General features: G+C 44.1%; 1 protein-coding gene across 4 annotated transcripts; it reads left to right on the top strand.

Annotated features, from left to right (window-relative positions):
- The first annotated feature begins 8,605 nt into the window (after positions 1-8,605).
- Positions 8,606-15,570, top strand: sox10 (SRY-box transcription factor 10). Of its 4 annotated transcripts, none has more exons than XM_058049143.1 (4): positions 8,606-8,713; positions 11,188-11,996; positions 12,131-12,291; positions 12,481-15,570. In XM_058049143.1, the coding sequence occupies exons 2-4, from the start codon at positions 11,569-11,571 to the stop codon at positions 13,254-13,256; spliced, it is 1,365 nt and encodes a 454-aa protein (XP_057905126.1). In that variant the 5' UTR covers positions 8,606-8,713; positions 11,188-11,568; the 3' UTR covers positions 13,257-15,570. The 4 variants fall into 4 exon arrangements, with proteins under 4 accessions (XP_057905126.1, XP_057905123.1, XP_057905125.1 ...); XM_058049140.1 differs by having other exon boundaries at positions 12,131-12,393; XM_058049142.1 differs by having other exon boundaries at positions 12,131-12,657; positions 12,745-15,570.
- Positions 15,571-18,272: the final 2,702 nt, after the last annotated feature.

Below are 18,272 nucleotides of genomic sequence, written 5' to 3'. Positions count from 1 at the left end.
GACAAATATAATGCTAATAATGGTGACTACAAATATATGTCAAAGAGCACAGTAAGGGCTAGATACTGTCTATTTGGGGGTCTGATATTATATATTGACAATTATATATTGATACTATAAGTGGATGGATCCACAGTCTTGTGATGGCCTCAACAAATAAACATACAAAGGCTTCAGCTGCAAGAAAACAAAGCAGCAAACATCAAGACCTGTTTCAATGCCTGAGTGTCTTTCAATGGAAACTTTATTTAGACAGACAAACCGTATCCGGCTCGGGAGGAATTTAGATGATCCTAAGATTAGAAGGTGAAGATGTGATCCATCGTGCTTGTTATTATTTTTATTCACTGCTTATCTGTAAATCTAAATGTGCATAAGCGTACCATCACGGCCTTCAGTCAACTGACTGAATCCCCTCATCGGCTATCCGGAGGGCGTGAAGAGTGATGGAGTTCAGAGTTGGATGAGAGTGGCGGATGCTGCTGTATTCCTTGGGTGGGAAGTGTACATTCCCGATCCGGACCGATATATGGTAACAACACGGTGCTAACAAACATGGAAGTGATGGACGCCATGGAGATGCACACACACACACACACACACACACGCACACAACAGATCGCTGTGATCCTTTTCCCCAAGGGGAGCTGACTGGGGGTGCAGCTGGGCTCTTTTCTCGTGACCCGCCCACAAGCTTAACGGCTCCAGGGCCAACTTCAGCATCGTACCCCGGCAGACTGAATGCCGATACGATGTCGGAATACGGTAGGATGGATGTGCCATACCAAATAAATAAGGGGTCGGTATCGCAAACAACAATAGAAGACACAGAAGCATAGCATAAAAAGACTTTACAAGCTTATAAAAACATGAATAGAGCCCTCTAGACATGAAATAGCACCCCTATAGTCACATTTACACTCGTATTACCCAATACCGTCAACATCTACTCTTTTTCTATGCCACTTATGTTAACAAGGGACGCGGGGGTATGCTGGGAAGGCCTGGTGTGGACCAGTTAGACCAGTTAGAGTTAGATTGGAACATTTCAGATCCACTGAGTGTGTGTGGCCAACATGCTAACCACTTAACCACCGTGCAGCCTACAGAAGACATAATAAGGGGGAAAATCTTACGTCTTAAATGTCTTATTTTCTCACCGACGCCTTGTGATCAGTGGAGAATACTGCATGTCATCAGTGTCTTTGAACGCATCTCCTGAATTAATTATATTTGTATAAGACAATAACACATACTATTTGGTTAAATATGATTTTTTAAAATAATAATAGCCGGCATTCAACCAAAAACAAATGTATTTCTGACTGCGTGTCAAAGTAATGATGCCGTTCCATCGCCAAGATGGACGCTCGAGCGTCAGGAGGACAGGAAGTGCATGTCTGCCGGTGACAAACGAAAGGAGCGAGCAAGGCGAGCCGTGCAGGAAGCGGCCTGCAGGCTACGGGCGTCCATTAGCGGGTCACGAGTGAATGGGAGCACTGGGTGGAATGGTCAAACAGGAGAAGCCATACTGGGTCATGACAGTTAGGGTGAATTAGGGCCCCCCCCCCCCATTGTGCATTGTCTGAAGCGAGCAACAGAGTGAGTCTTTGTGTGGGACATTTAACTGCCTGTTAGCATGCTAATTATGGGATGTGTGTGTGTAAAACAGGAGGAGGTGTTCCAAGATGCCCCCCATCTCTCCTCTGGGACCTCCGCTCCTCCAATTCCTCTTCCTCTATCGCTTCTTTGTCATCAGCCAATTGTGAAGCGGAATCATCTTTGTTTATGTCGGAAGACAAAGTACTTCCAGGCTTGTGGTTTCCACCCCCCCCCCCCTTAATTCACAATCTATGTGCTTTTTCATCTGTCACGTTTCATTATCAGCTGCTTCCTGTTCTTCCATGATTGGATCCGTTTCGCTTTCACCGCAAGATCAATTCCTCATTGATCCACAGAGAAGGGAAATTCACAGCCTCCATCACAATCATTAAGCCTTGGATAGGAAATAGCGCTCCTTTGCATTGGGAGCAGGGCTTCTTGTTCACCGGGATTAGGGGTGTCCCGTTACAGATTCCCAAAATATTCCAGGCCCGAAACCAATACGTTTAAGAGGAGAAGAGGTATGGTGTAATATTTCCACCCAATTATGTAAGGTTTCTTTTTCATGCTTGAACATTTATTAATACAGATTAATAAATCGATACTATTTAAAACGGGGGAGGGGGTGTGAATGTCTGTCCCCCAAGGGGGGGGGGGGGGGGCTGGCATAAAATAATCGAGCGCCACTAGGGTTGGGTTAAACTTGACTTGATGAGAGCAGTTTGGGGATTAACACTTTGTTTTCAGTTTATGATGATGATGATTATTATTATTATTAGATGATAATAATTAAAACTAATTATTATAATTATTATTGTTATTATTGTATTAATTAATAAAAAATATTAAAAATTAATTAAAATTAAAAACAATATATAACAATATTTTTTTATTTAATTATTATTATTTAATAATAATAATAATAATAATAATGCTCTCATCAAGTCAAGTTTAACCCAACCCCAGTGGCGCTCAATTACTTTATGCCATCATTATTATTATTTTAATTTATTACTATTAAATAATAATAATTATTATTATTTAATAATAATTATTATTATTATTTAATAATAATAATTAATAATAATTATTATTATTTAATAATAATAATTAATAATAATTATTATTATTTAATAATAATAATAATTATTATTTCCAGGTAAGAATAGGAGTTTGGGATTAAGGCGAGGGGGTTTCTTCACAATACCAGTGTGTGTGTGTGTGTGTGTGCGCTGATGTCAGTCTGGGCAAGCAGCTGTGGGCCCTGCATTTGAACTCTGGCTCACATGGGCAAAGGGGGGCGGGTGGGGGGCGGGGGGGCGGCCCGCAGGCTGAGAAGGCGATGGGAGAGGGGAGCATCGCCCGACAAATTCACCATCTCCTTCTCTGCTTTCATCTCCCTCTCCCAGTATCCAACAACAAACTCTTTCATTCAGGCATCTTTGCGGCCAGCCGCCCCCAGACCCCCCGAGGCCCCCCCACCCTTTCATGGCTGGTTAATTCAATGTTCTGTGAAAAACTCATGATTAGAAAGTGACTTTTTTTTTTTAATAGGAATTCTTTTTCATCGCTTGTCCCAACATGGATGGTTGTCTTCCTGTTCTGGCTAAAATGTTTCACCTTGAAAGCATCACCCCCCCCCAAAAAAAAAACACAGTAAAAACAGGATGCCTGATTGGTTCTTCTAATTCAAGTCTTTTTCCTCTTAAACCAACCGAACCGCACATCACACTCAGACACAAAGACGTGCAGCCGGATGCAAAATTCGGTTTCCATGACATCACGATCATGTAACGTGTGTGTGTGTGTGTGTGTGTGTGTGTGTGCGTGTGTGTGTGTGTGATACTGATGTCCAAAACAGCAACGGGTCAGACACGATGCAGAAACGTCCCGACAAAGGACGTCCTTGTTTCCAGCTAAATTCTTGCACATCATTTTCTGCATGTCCATGCAAAACGACTCAATCCCCGCGTCCTTCCGCCCAATGACCCATTGTGGGCGGGACCCTTAAAAGAGCCCGCTCTGGACGCACACGTGTGCACATTTCAACGGGTATACATACACATACATGCAAAGCGACAGACGTATAAGAATTATGGGAAGTGCATGGGGGCGTTGCCAGCGATAGACAAGGCGCCACTGAACGCATCTTTTATTCATCCCGCGCTTCCTCGGCTTCTTGTTGCAGCTGCAGAACAGCAGCAACTGTGATGCCAAATAGTTTGAGGCTTTTCTCTGTCTTCATGCTAATGAAGCATTCATCAAAACGTAATCAACGCCAGATGATTGCCACTGAAAGCAAGCCGTGCTGAATGGTCATCTGTCCTCATCTTTGTATCAACTATGATAACCGCGGCATGGACTCATTCATGTCTCACATCCGCTGACCGAATCAGAGAATGGGCAGTAGCAGAGGATGGGAAAGGAGTTTTCAACCTGCGGCACCTTGACAACGTTCTTGTCCTCCTTTTGTGCATACAGGAACCCCTGGTTAGGCGTGGTTGATTGGCTAGAGACCGAGTGAATTTCCCTGTACTCGTAATTGAGTATTTTTGTCGCTCCAGCATTGAAAAACTTTTTTTTTTTTTTACATTAGAGCCCTCCAGACATGAAATAACACCCCTATAGTCACCTTTACACTTGTAGTACTTGAAGCAAACAGTCATTCATTTTGCTGGAGCCTATCCCAGCTGTCCCAGCCAATCACAGGGCACATATAGACAAACAACCATTCACACTCACATTCATACCTATGGACAATTTGGAGTCGCTAATTAACCTAGCATGTTTTTGGAATGTGGGAGGAAACCGGAGTACCCGGAGAAAACCCACGCATGCACGGAGAGAACATGCAAACTCCACACATTTGGTGGATTTGAACTCGGGTTTCCTACCTGTGGGGCCAACGCGCTAACCGCTTGACCACCGTGCTGAAGTAAACATATAATATATAAATAAGACATCATATAGAGTCACACGTCAGCATTAGGAGAGTTCATTTTTTTACTTTTGATATGTGAAAAGTGACAGCTGGGATAGGCTCCAGCACCCCTCATGAGGATAAGCGGTAGAAAATGGATGAATATGGACAGTACTTCCTAGCATGGCTATGCTATAATTAGTGACACCTAGTGACCAGTGTAGAATACTACATGTTATGGCAGCATAGAATGCGTCTTCTGAATATGTTTTTGAGTTCATGCAGCCATTTTCATGATTATTTCAGCAATAAATCCGTAACATTTAATGAAATATGCAAATTGGCCAATAAACGACCGCTTTGTGTTTCGTTATCCTCCTCATTCCAATACTTGGATTCTGATGTAACAGAGCTGCTGCCGGAATTTGACAATAAAGCTTTTGTAAAGAGTTTTGTGATTTCCAAGTGTCTGTGAACGTGACATGAGTCCTGACTGTGTATGATAAATATATCTCGGGTCCGGCGCCCCCTGGCAGCCTGGCTAACTTCCGTTTTCTTCCACGAACTTGCAGTACTTCTTTCATGTACTGAACGTGTTTCGGGGGTTTATGTTGCCATTTTTTTCGCCTTGAGTCAGCTTCACACGGTGTTACCTAAAAGCAATTAAGTCATCCATAACAACAATCTGTGGAAAACAAAGAGCGACACTTCACACAACGACGACTCCAGCCGAGGACGCACGTATACAAAAAGGATGAGCTCAGTCTTATTGTCACCGTGTTTGTTGGAAGAAAAGCACGAGGTTGCATGAGTCGGCTGCAGAAATGTCACTGCTAGCTAGCAGGCAGCAGGGTGGATTCCCGCCAAACTGTGGATATGCTTCTACTGTACCTGGAATCCACTCCCACTTATACGTACGTAACCCTAATAGATGCACTGCAAAGCAACATTGCACGTATTTGTCTCCACTCCATTGCCCTCTCGGAGTGAACAACAGGAAACATGAGGCTGGCCGATCGCAGACTACAATTTAAGATTGCCCAATAAGCCCCATCGCCGAGCAACGCCACACCCCCCCCCCCCCCACGCCCCAATCTCGACCCCCATGTATCAATTTCCTTTAGATGTTACGCCTCGCACAATTGAAGTAACTAGATTCTGTCCTTCGGCGGGCCGGAGGAGATATGAAGCGGGACGCACAATGAGCTATTCATTGATGCACCAACACACACACACACACACACACACACACACATACACACACATACACACACATACACACACACTCAGCCTCACTGGCATCACTGGCTCCTATAAAGCACCCCCACCCAAAAAGATCGGCCGCCCCCCCAAAAGTGCTACACTTTGGAATTCAACCAAACTTCTGAGGGAAAATGCGTTAATTAAAATGTACATATCCCATATTCAGTAGACCAGGGGTGGGCAAACTACGGCCCGGGGGCCACATGCGGTACACCAAGTGTTTGAATCTGGCCCGCCAGTTGCTTATTAAGTATTTCAACTTTTCAAGTCGGATGTCATCTTTAGTAAAAAAAAAAATAAAAATAAAAAAAAATAAAAAAATTGTGGTCTGATGTTTGAAAATAGACAAATAATTTGAGGAAAATTATAAGCATAAACTAGTGTGTGTGTGTGTGTGTGTTAAATATATGTTCTGGCCCCCCCGGACAATTTTGTTGACCCAATGCAGTTTAAAATATTTGCCCACCCCTGCAGTAGGCGCATCCAAAGATGATATATGATATGATATGATATGTAGTATGCTCCTCTGGCCACTTGGTGTCAGTGATGTTACTATAACGTTTGCTGAGACACACAAGCACCAGACTTGAAAACCTAACTCCCGACTTTGTGTCCTTCCACAGAAGAAGAACACTTGTAGACAGACTGTTGGAAAACAGTATAAAAATAAAAATGCGGTGAGGGGTTTGTGGGGGTGGGGGGGGGTTTGTTTGTCAAATCTCGTGCGCCTATGTTTTCATGTCTGTTCAAACCCTTGACGAATCCAAACTCCCACATCAGAGGATCATTCCGCTTCTGGTGAGTCATCGTGAATTACCCTGAGAGTGTTTTGTCTGACCTAGAAAAGTGACAAAAAGGTTGATTCATGAACGAACGGGCCACAATACACAATAGCGGTCGCTTTTTCGTAACATCCCGCATGCATATACACAGCAATGTAAGACATACGTATACACAGCAATGTAAGACATACGTATACACAGCAATGTAAGACATATACACAGCAATGTAAGACATATACACAGCAATGTAAGACATATACACAGCAATGTAAGACATACGTATACACAGCAATGTAAGACATACGTATACACAGCAATGTAAGACATACGTATACACAGCAATGTAAGACATATGCTGCAATAAACCATCATTGGCCGTGACTTTGCAGGAAGGAAGAGCCGAGTGTTTTCCTTCAAATGTGTCATGTTACTGTTGGAATTGTCTTTGGTCAACGTGCATTTGGTCAAGGCTCGATTGAGCTTCACACCGCACCATAAAAATGCTATATTGCTCTTACATATACAGTCCTGTTTAAATGTTAGAAGTATGGTGATGTTTCAAATTAGCATCACTTTATAAAAGTAGAGGCTTTGCAAAAACTGCTTTCTAACCAGCCGCTTTCCACCTCCGATGCTGAATGTTATCTAATGTTATCTAAAGCACCGCATGACCACAATTCACCTGCGATCAGGTACAATTAAAGAAAAACAAAACCGTGATTCTTGGTTTGGATTTCATTATCAAAGTCAACAATCCAGGATTTTTTAAAAACGTTTGAGTCTTTGAGTTCAGGGAATGGCATGGGGACACGGGGGGGCATTGTTGGCAAGAACAGGGCTTGTGTTTGTGTCCAAATGTCGCCTCTCCCTTTTTCTCCACTCTCACTGTTTACTTAAACACGCGTGCCCAAAGACGCTAACGATGCATCAGAGAAAACATGTACAATACCAGTACAGACGACAGTGTTGATTGGTCGTGTTGTATTGGCGAACGTGGAAGCAAACACCTTCCTGATTGTCCTCAAAACGCGACATCAAGTACTGCATGCAGTTGTGATAAATCATTATTAGCGGCATCGTTATTTTATAGAATTTTTTTTATTTAATCTTGGCATAGTGAAACATTAATTCATGACTTTATTATGAATAAAGTCATGGCTTTACTTTGTCACCTATAACACTAAGCTAATGCAGTGGAACCTTGGTTAATGTATGCCCCGGTTAGTGTTTTTCCTTTAACGTAAAAAAATTACATTTTCCAATTAGCATGCAATATGTATGAAAACACTGTTTGAGTCCAACTGTGTTCTTATCACACAATGTACATGTTTGCGTACCATGAGCTTGCACGGAAACAGGAACCGGAAATCAGTTATGACGTCATCAGTGGTCGACTGTGTAGATCTTTGCTAACTAACACAGTTACGCCAAAAGTTTTCCAATCACAGTTTGGATGGGAACGGATCACTGGGTGAAGACGATGGGATCCACAAGGCTGGGAACAGACACAAACGGACCCGAGTGACGGACCAAAATACAGAACAAGAAAGAACGCATGTGTACAAGTCCGTCGTATTTCGCTTTCTAAGGCCCGTCTAGACTGCAGATGAAGTGGAATTACTTCAGGGAGTCAACGTTGGGAGTTTGAGACAAGAAAATATCAGGAAAATGTCGAATAGTGAGTCATGCTAGTCGAAATATTCCCATATTATGTTGGTTCCTCGTAAAAGCTGAGTTCTGGTCATGGGTCGGTGATGTCGTCGTTTTCCGAAAGAAGCCAACTTGTCGATAAAAATGTGTTTTTTTTAAACATTGTTACAGAAAACATTGATTAGATATGCATTATTGCTTATAGGGAATATGTACCTGGTTGGAGTACTTTTCACTAACTTATTTTGCTGCAGCCAATCATCTCCGAGTTTGCTGTTCCTTTAAGATTTGACCTCCCTGTATGACTTTTCTGTTTTTTTCCCCGAGTGGGCCTCATACAAGGAGCCCTTTAAGGCCCGCTGCATCCACACAGAGCGAGCATTCATAGCCTGGCACAGCGAGCGAGGGGGCTGGGGAAGCCTGCAGTGTCACTGTGGAAAGGAACTGGAGGATTTCTCCTGCTCAAGCCACCACCAAACGTGTGCTCCCTGCTGAAGTAAGATGCTCTGAATTTCCTGTCTCTAATGCCGATACCGTACCTGCTCGTGCTTCGGTTGATTGTTGGTGGAATTTAGAAGTTGAACGGAACTTGTAGCCCGTATTTATTTTAGCTTATCGGTGCTAAATGATTGCTTTCCGAGATTCTTGATGTCGTTTTTCAGAAATGTTACAACTTTAAGGTGCTCGGTTTTTGATTTAGGACTTATTATCTAAAAATTTTAAGATTTCTTTGATTTTTAATGTGACGCCTGCTGAATTCACAACTTTTATGAAATCCCAAGACTCTTGGGAGTGACTTGAACGTGAATTGAATAGTTTCCCCCTTAAAGTTATTTGACCTTGTGACTGCCTGAGAGTGGCATCCAATTAAATATGAATTCTTGTAAATGGGGGGGAGGGAGGGGGAAAATAAGGGCAAATGATTGGCACATCAAGCGGAATGAATGAGTTCCCATTACCGGAGTTCATAACAATGTAAACAAACAACAATAGAGGTGTAAGAAAGCATTCAGATTACAATTACAAGTCACTCTTAATGGATTTGGGAGGGATGGCCATACTTTCACGTTCCAAATACCACCAGTGGATCGAGGTTAGATACTAAGGTACCAAAATTTGGTGACCAATTACCACAATGCAGAAAGGTTAGTAAGGTAGAAATTGAGTACTAAAGGGTGGGGCGAATGCGTTCAAACCATGAACCAAATTGCCAATCTCTTTCATAATGTCAGCACACTTGGGCGAGAGCGAAAACGTTTAGCCGGCCGAGGTTGGCAAACAAACCGTTGGGTTGTGTGTTGCCGATTCACGGCACATTAGCGTGTGTAAAGTCGGGGCAGGGTGTTGACTCAACGGACAAAAACAAGGACGCATTTTGCGGGCGCTAATAGACGCGGGCCTGTGCAACAAGCGCACCGTGTGGAATTGAGAGGTTTATATTTCCACAGCCCGGCCGTGTTTATCCAAGAAGTAAGAGTGTAAATCCCAGGTCTGTGCTCCTGCGGTCTCGCATCATTCCGACACCTTCTCTCCTGGGAGCTTGGAATAACTGGCAAATCTTTAACAGCACTAGCTTATTGACTTGGGGTGGGGTGGGGATGCGAGGGTCTGTATGCAGGAAGTAACTTCTACACTAATTGTACACAGTATACTACCTGTAGTCTAATGTTGTGATGACCATATGACAGATTCCACTTTACTCTACATGGATATACAATAGTTATATTACAAAATATTACCCCATATTCTATTCTATGGGCTTCTCAGAGGTAACTCAACACCTTTTATTGCCTCGTTGGTGAGTTTCAATGGTGCAAAACTAACTTTTAATCCCTGGCATGTAATACTGACAAAAATTATGTCTTTTATGTATTCCAAAAATGTGAGAAATAGTCTTACTGGAAAAAAAATTATGAAATATTTTCCTCACAAACTTTCCGAGTAATGACGTAAAGACTCAGATTCATTACCGCTTGTTCTTACTCGGGTACGATGGAGCCCATCAACAAGCATTCACACTCAAAAGCAAATAGAGAACTTCCAGAAGGCCAACTATGGGGCCACCATGTGGACCACTACTCCACCGTGCAGCCCGGAATCTAAACATCATGACTTTATTTTAACAAACAAAGAATATCTACATTATTAGTTTGAAAAGGAATTAACTTCCTAAAACTGAACATCTGGGACAACTATAGACGTTTGGTCACCGAGTGTCCATTGCAACTAAAAAACTATTTGTTGCACCCGGATAAGCTCAGGGTGGCTGGGAATGGTGGTCAGACCACTAAACTGTCACCCCCCCCCTTGAAATACAAAACTGGGATACAGTGAGAGTACATTCTGGCGAATTTACTGGACACGGTAACCATTACATTCCTCCCCGTTATTGTTTGAGGTACAAATACTGGTGCCCTCTAATCCACAGACCTGGAGAGTCGGGGGCCAACTTTCCAGACCTTTTGACTCCTAGTGGCCCCCATCCCTCTCAATTGAGAGTCCAACAAGTCAGAGTGTGTGTATTCTTTCAAAAGGAACACATAATGCCGATCTGAGACGTGCATACATGGGCGCCTCATGAGCGGGTTGGCTGCCATATTGGATGTGGCAGATCTGCCACATAAACTAATGCATGGAAATGGACCCAACTTCATGGAGCGGCTTGTATAAAGTGATATAGGCACCAAGGTGCTGTCCGTTATGGTTAGGAACTGCATGGTAGCTAATGATAGCAATGTGGCTAATCATAGCTGCTAGTCGCTAGGCAGAATAAATACTAGTATATGCTAGCCGCGCCCACATGACTATTTGAATAGCAAACTAGGGGTGGCACCATGAACCGGAATGACTAAATCCACTAAGGAAAGTGTGTGATTGATTAATTAGCCATTAATTACTACCAATGAGCTGTAAAGGCAGTACTGTTTGAAGTAGAGCTCGACAATTAAGAGGCATTTCTTGCTGTTTCAGGTCTGACGAGTCGATTTTGCATCGCGGGACCCTCAGAGGAAAGAGACACGGGGCGGGCTTCAGACAAGCGGGCGCGTTTGGTGCACATAGCGGTGCTTTAGCAGGTAAACTGGGGTCCAAGGTGCGCACTGAGCCGCCTATGATACCAACCACACGGATGGAAAGAACTTTGATGTTCAACCCTCATAGAGTTTTGCAAAGGAGGCTGAGAGTAGAGACAGATTGGCAGTTTATATTATAATTGACCAGAGGTCCAGCGTACAGATCAGACACACCGACAGCCGTCAGCCCAACACCGCATCACAGTCGGCACAAACAGCAGGCATCCGAGAGTAGGGTTTCAGGAGGAACAGGTCTAGGACCACTTGTGGGAGCGTCAAGATGTCCAGAGAGGAGCACAGCTTGTCAGATGTTGAGCTCAGCCCGGGAGTGTCGGACGACAGCCGTTCCCGATCACCCGGTCGTTCTTCCGGAGCGACCGGCGGGGACGAGTCGCCTCTGCACAGGCAGCAGCTGCTGGTGGGTCTGGATGACGGAGCAGCGGGGAATTGCGGCGGTAAATCCGACGACGAGGACGAGCGCTTCCCGGCGGGTATCCGCGAGGCCGTGAGTCAGGTGCTCAACTGCTACGACTGGACACTGGTGCCCATGCCCGTGCGTGTCAACAGCGGGAGCAAGAGCAAGCCGCACGTGAAGAGACCCATGAACGCCTTCATGGTGTGGGCGCAGGCGGCGCGCCGAAAACTGGCCGACCAGCACCCGCACTTGCACAACGCGGAGCTCAGCAAGACCCTGGGGAAGCTTTGGAGGTAAGAAGGTGTCTTGATCGTTGAAGGGCGCAAGGGCAGATTACCTAACCCACTCTAGGAAAATAATATCAATAATTGCACACACAGTATGAGTGACCGAGCCCACTCCCACAATCGTTTCTTTGTCGTTCAAGGCTTCTCAATGAGAGCGACAAACGACCCTTCATCGAGGAAGCGGAGAGGCTAAGAAAACAGCACAAGAAGGACTATCCCGACTACAAATATCAACCACGACGCCGCAAGAACGGAAAGCTTGGTTCCGGGTCAGGAAGTGATGCCGACGGCCATTCGGAGGGTGAGATCAAGCAATCCATCTATGATGGCCACCATGTGGATGTGGCCCACACTGGGGGAGCCGGGTCCCCTCCGGCAGATAGGCACCGCACGCATGCTGCAGGTGGGCTACCGGCTCCCTCACCCCACCCGACTTGTGTGCTGTTTTCATCACAACATCGAATCATAGCCTCTTCTTCTGGTTCTTCAGGTCAGAGCCACAGTCCTCCTACACCGCCAACCACACCCAAGACAGAGCCCCAGCCTGGGAAGGCCGCGGACGGAAAGAGGGAGGCCTTTGGCAATGGGGTGATCTCCCGTGGCCCAGTAGGAGCAGAAGGTAGCTCAGGTGGGAAGCCTCATATTGACTTTGGCAATGTGGACATAGGTGAGATGAGCAGCGATGTGATGGCCACAATGGAGCCTTTTGATGTCAACGAGTTTGACCAGTACCTTCCCCCCAATGGCCACCCAGGAGTCGGACAGATTGCAGGGTCGGGAGCGGCCACGCCTGCGACCACCGCATCCCAATACACGTACGGAATCTCGTCAGCTCTGGCAGCGGCCAGCGGACACTCTGCAGCCTGGATGTCCAAGCAACAGGCGCAACATCACAGCTCCCCTCCGAGCTCAGACTCCTCCAAGGCCCAGATCAAGAGCGAGGCCGGAGGGGCGGGCGCTCACTTTTCAGAGGCGACTTCGGCCGGTTCCCATGTCACCTACACCCCACTGAGCCTTCCTCACTACAGCTCGGCCTTCCCCTCGCTGGCCGCACGGGCTCAGTTTGCCGACTACGCCGACCAACAAGCATCAGGGTCCTACTACGCTCACTCCAGCCAGGCAACGGGGTTATACTCTGCCTTCTCATACATGGGCCCCGCTCAGAGGCCCCTGTACACCGCCATCGCCGACCCACCCGGTGTGCCTCAGTCGCACAGCCCCACACACTGGGAGCAGCCCGTCTACACTACACTGTCGCGGCCATGACAGATAACGAAACCAGAGAGCACTGGTGCGGGTCCCGCCCCCACGCCCGACCCGAGAAGCAGCACCTGCAGCAGCGTTGGGGGTGAAAGTGGTCTGGGCCGAGGGGATTGGGCCGGCAAAGGGGGAGTCGGCTGGGAAGAGACCCTGCTCCGCTCTCGTCCAGATGCAGAAACGCTGTCACGGGTGAAGGAAGAGTTTGGAGAATGGTGCTTCGGAAGCACGTTGATGTCCGCCGTCTCGGAGTCCGTTCAATACTTCGGTGGCGCCAAGTAACAGTAACAGTCCTGGTTTGATTTGCAGCAAATGTCTACCGAACGCTCCGAACAACCCAAAAGGATCACGTTCCTCTCCGGTTGGCGATTCCAGACATAGAAGAAGAACAATAAAGTCCAACCCCCCCTTGAAGAAAGAAGCAGAATCAGGCTGTCATGGTTCCACTACGAATAATCACATGTTAAATCTAGAATTAATGATATTAAAGTTGATTATGTTGGATTTACAACAAGAATGGAGCGCCAAAGTCTTGCTGGTCCATCCACATCTCAGGATGGAGCAGATGTTACTCTTGGAATGCTTTCAGGAAATCATCACGCTAGCACTGTCACTGCGCACTTACCGGTTATATTTCATTGTGAATCGCAACCACTTGAGTTAGTCCCTCCCTTTCTGCGACTTAGCCAAGATGGCAAACGTGCTGAATTAGGAGTGTTTTATCAGTTTGGACAGATAAGCTAAATAAATATGCTAATAATCCACAACGACTGATAAGATTAGTTGATGTCATGTACTTGAAATTCCATTTGTAAAACGACCAAAACTTACTTGACACCAAAACGTATATATAAATATGTAACTAAGAAACCGCTACCATGGCAGTTTCTCCCAATGTGACATTCCAAGCTACCTTAGATTATTAGCTGAATTAGACTTAGCTTAGCCTAGCCTAGCTTTTTGTAACGACTTCCAATGTGCTCATGGCAAAAAGACTCTTATTTTACATGTCTTATTTTATTTACACCGGCACTGAGGAGACTGAATGATTTTAGTTGCATTTTCACACCCGTGATGAACCTTCACGGGCAAAAGAAGACTATTTATAATATCAACACATAATAATTGTTTTGTGTATTCTTCACTATGTTCTGCTTTTGTTATCTCCACTGAAAGTCTAGCGCAGCATTTACTGTGAAATGTCTCATCTTTTTTTTGGAATTCTGCCCATCATTCGCAATCCCGATGTGAAACATGACCACGCTTTGTCTTTTCTGTACGTTCTGAAGCTAACAATGCACGTAAAGGACACACCTAATTTGGACTAGAAATCCCTAAAAAACGTCAACAATGTTCAATTTACATAACGGCTACAGCAAAGGACTATTTTTCTGGCGTAGTGACGCAGCGCCTCACGCCACTGCCACCCCAAAATAATGTGATAGGACACCAATCTGGACCGGCTAGGAAACAAAAACAATTAATAAACAATCAGTAAAATATTATCCCACAATCTTGTTTCCTTCATACTCTGCTGGATGAACTGGATTGTGATATCATGTGTTGTGCGCTAGTTCCTATCTATGTGAAATGGCAAAAATAATGTAAGTATTACATATTATCATGAATGGTCACCGCATGTTGTTTTATAGGGCTGTGTCCCATGACGTGCATTGTTAGCATCCTCATGCTAACTGTTTTTCTCTCCTTAGAAAGCATAGAAAACAGAAAGACGTGTGCTCATGTTTCACGTAAGGATCGCGGATAACGGGCAAAAATCCCAAAAAGTGCAGTTTTCCTTTAAGATTGTGCCAAGGTTTTCCCATATACTGAACAGTTAAATATATAGCATATTTAGGGATGACATATTGGACACATATGGCGATATTATGAAGCGTTCCTTTTATTTTGCTTATTACTCATTAAACAGAGATAGATATTCAATTATCTTTCAGTACTCCCTGAATGGACATGAAATCGGTACTTTCACTATGGAGACATGTACTCTTTCCCCAGCTCACCAAACATATATTTACTTTAGCTTATTCTACATTAAAAATGCTGGAAAAAAACATTGTATTGCTTTGTTTCACATACGTTATATACATATAATATAATCATATTTTACATTCCCTTGCATGCAGCCCCCGCTATTTAAATTGGAATCTGTTGAAATCACTGGTATTGTATTTATACTGGTAATGCTGGTGACTTTTTCTTTGCATGGGACTGTTTCACATGTTTGATGGTTGTCGGCGAAGCACTGTTTTAAACGTTTTTTTGTGAATTGATGATGACTTGTGCTCACTTGAAATAAAGCTTTTCTTTACCAAGATTCAACTTCTTTTCGGCTTTCTTTTTGCAATACAGTGGATCCAACTTCTTGGGCCAAAGTATTTTTCTTTTCAGAAAACTTGTTAGCATCTTGCTAATACAAGGAGACTGGAAGTTAGCCCCGTCGCCCATCTATGATGTCATCAAGGAGTTGACTGGAGTTATATCACAACTCTCAAAAGCTTTTTTAAAGCTTCACAATTACATTTTTTCCATCCATAAAACACTTCTAATTGCATATAAATGATGAATGAACATTTCACTGAAGACACAATCTGGCAGCGAGACACCCTGGACACCACCTTCCTGTTTTGCCATGAGTTATTTCTTGAATTTAATAATAATTTGGGGACCTTCTTTATCAAAACACTGGCAGTTGCAACTTTCTATGGCTCCATTTTGGCTTCCGTGATCAAACGGAAAGAATACCCTTGATGTGGAAAACAATACTGAATTCAAGAAATAACTCATGGCAAAACACAAAGGTGGTGTCCGAGTCGATCAATCACGTCTTTAGTAACCTTAAATGTTTTTTTTTCCTTTTAGCATGTAAGACTGCAATTGGAAAACTATTAAATCATAATTTTGGCTTTCTCAAACAGATTTCTTGGATTTATATTATTATTTCATGTGGTAAAATTTGATTGACTTAAGAGTCGGACCTTTGAGAATGAATTGTTCCACTGTACATTATGACAACTAACCCAGCAACAGGTTGGATTTTCATCCTATATGCTTATTTGTGTAAGTGTTTAATGGGGCTGGGTAAAGACAAAGAGGGCCATTGAATGGGGGGGGGGGGCAGGAGGGAAACAAGGCAACGAGAGGGGGCCTTGCCCAAAGCTGCCTGGCCTGCAGCTTCATCAGGATACAAAGAGACTCTCATACTCCCCCCCCTCCTCCTCCCCCCACCCAGAACACGCTTGTGCCCTCATCTCATCCGCCGCGTTCGCCCCATCCATTGATGAAATTCTGCCACCCTAACGAGATGAATACCATTCCTGCATGTAACGTGTTTACAGATATTAGACATAAATAAGCGTCTTTGGGCTAAAAGTGTCAATCTGACAAATCAGAGGTGGAAGAGCCAATCCAGTCACATACTACAGTCCAGTCCACAAGACAGTGTCCCTCACACAAAGATCTGTACAGTAGTTTTAAGTTCTGCCAAGTGCAACAACAGTCATCTGATAACATCTGCTGAGGAACTTTGCTGGGAGACATGAGCAATCAAAGTTACATGATCTGTGCTCATGGGCTCCGTCACGCTCCTTGTATGAAAGCAACAACAGAGTGGTTTTACTGGACCCGACCCTGCACACGGACCCCCCCTCACACACGGCAGATTGACATCCAGTCATCGTGAGCTCCGTTCACCCGCTTTGCTGATGCTACGCTCTGCTCAAAATGTATACTAAATGTATACTATGTACACTGTGTACTTCGTTTGGACGATGCAGTGCTCTACCAAATGGACTTTTATACTTCTGACAGACTCCACTCATTCGGCGGTCGCCCACCCCTGGAACTAATGAGGAGTTAATGAGGAACTCATGAGTAGAGTAGTTACTGAGGAAGTAAGGCACATACATTTAGAGTAGTTACAGAGGAACTAATGAGTGGAGTAGTTACTGAGGAACTAATGAAGAACTAATGAGGAACTAAAGAGGAAAGTAGTTACTGGGCAACTAACGAGTAGAGTAGTTACTGAGGAAGTAAGGCACATACATTTAGAGTAGTTACTGAGGAACTAATGAGGAGAGTAGTTACTGAGCAACTAACAAGTAGAGTAGTTACTGAGGAAGTAAGGCACATACATTTAGAGTAGTTACTGAGGAACTAATGAGGAGAGTAGTTACTGAGCAACTAACAAGTAGAGTAGTTACTGAGGAAGTAAGGCACATACATTTAGAGTAGTTACTGAGGAACTAATGAGTGGAGCAGTTACTGGGGAACTAATGAAGAACTAATGAGGAACTAAAGAGGAGAGTAGTTACTGAGGAAGTAACGAGTGGAGTAGTTACTGGGGAACTAATGAGTGGAACAGTTACTGAGGAACTAAGACGTGCATTTAGAGTAGTTACCGAGGAACTAAGACGTGCATTTAGAGTAGTTACCGAGGAACTAAGACGTGCATTTAGAGCAGTTACCGAGGAACTAAGGCGTGCATTTAGAGCAGTTACTGAGGAACTACAACATTCACTTAGAGTAGTTACTGAGGAACTAATTATTGGTTGGCGAGGAACGGATGAGGAACTGATGAGTAGAGTAGTTACTGAGGAACGAAGGCACATACATTTAGAGTGGTTACTGAGGAACAAATGAAGAATTAACAAGTACTTATTGTACAACTAATGAAGAACAAGTGAGGAAATAACGAGTAGAATAGTTAGAGGAACTAATGAGTAGAGTGGTTACTGAGGAACGAAAGCATAAACAGTTAGAGTAGTTACTGAGGAACCGATGAAGAATTACCAAGTACTTATTGTACAACTAATGAAGAACTAACGAGTAGAGTTAGGTGGGTTCGTTCCTCATTAACTACTGTCATTTTGTGTACCTTATACATAAGTACACATAGTATATTTCAATCATTTTTGAGGTACTAAGCAGCAACATAAAAACGCATGTGACTGTGGTTGTTCAATTAAAGGGGATGAAACAGAAAAGGACAGTGTCATGGCTGTTCTA

The sequence above is a fragment of the Doryrhamphus excisus genome, chromosome 15 (genome assembly GCF_030265055.1).
Source record: "Doryrhamphus excisus isolate RoL2022-K1 chromosome 15, RoL_Dexc_1.0, whole genome shotgun sequence".
In the NCBI taxonomy this organism is placed as follows: Eukaryota; Metazoa; Chordata; class Actinopteri; order Syngnathiformes; family Syngnathidae; genus Doryrhamphus; species Doryrhamphus excisus.
Note: the sequence above shows the minus strand (reverse complement) of the source record. Positions and strands in the feature narration are given on the sequence as shown.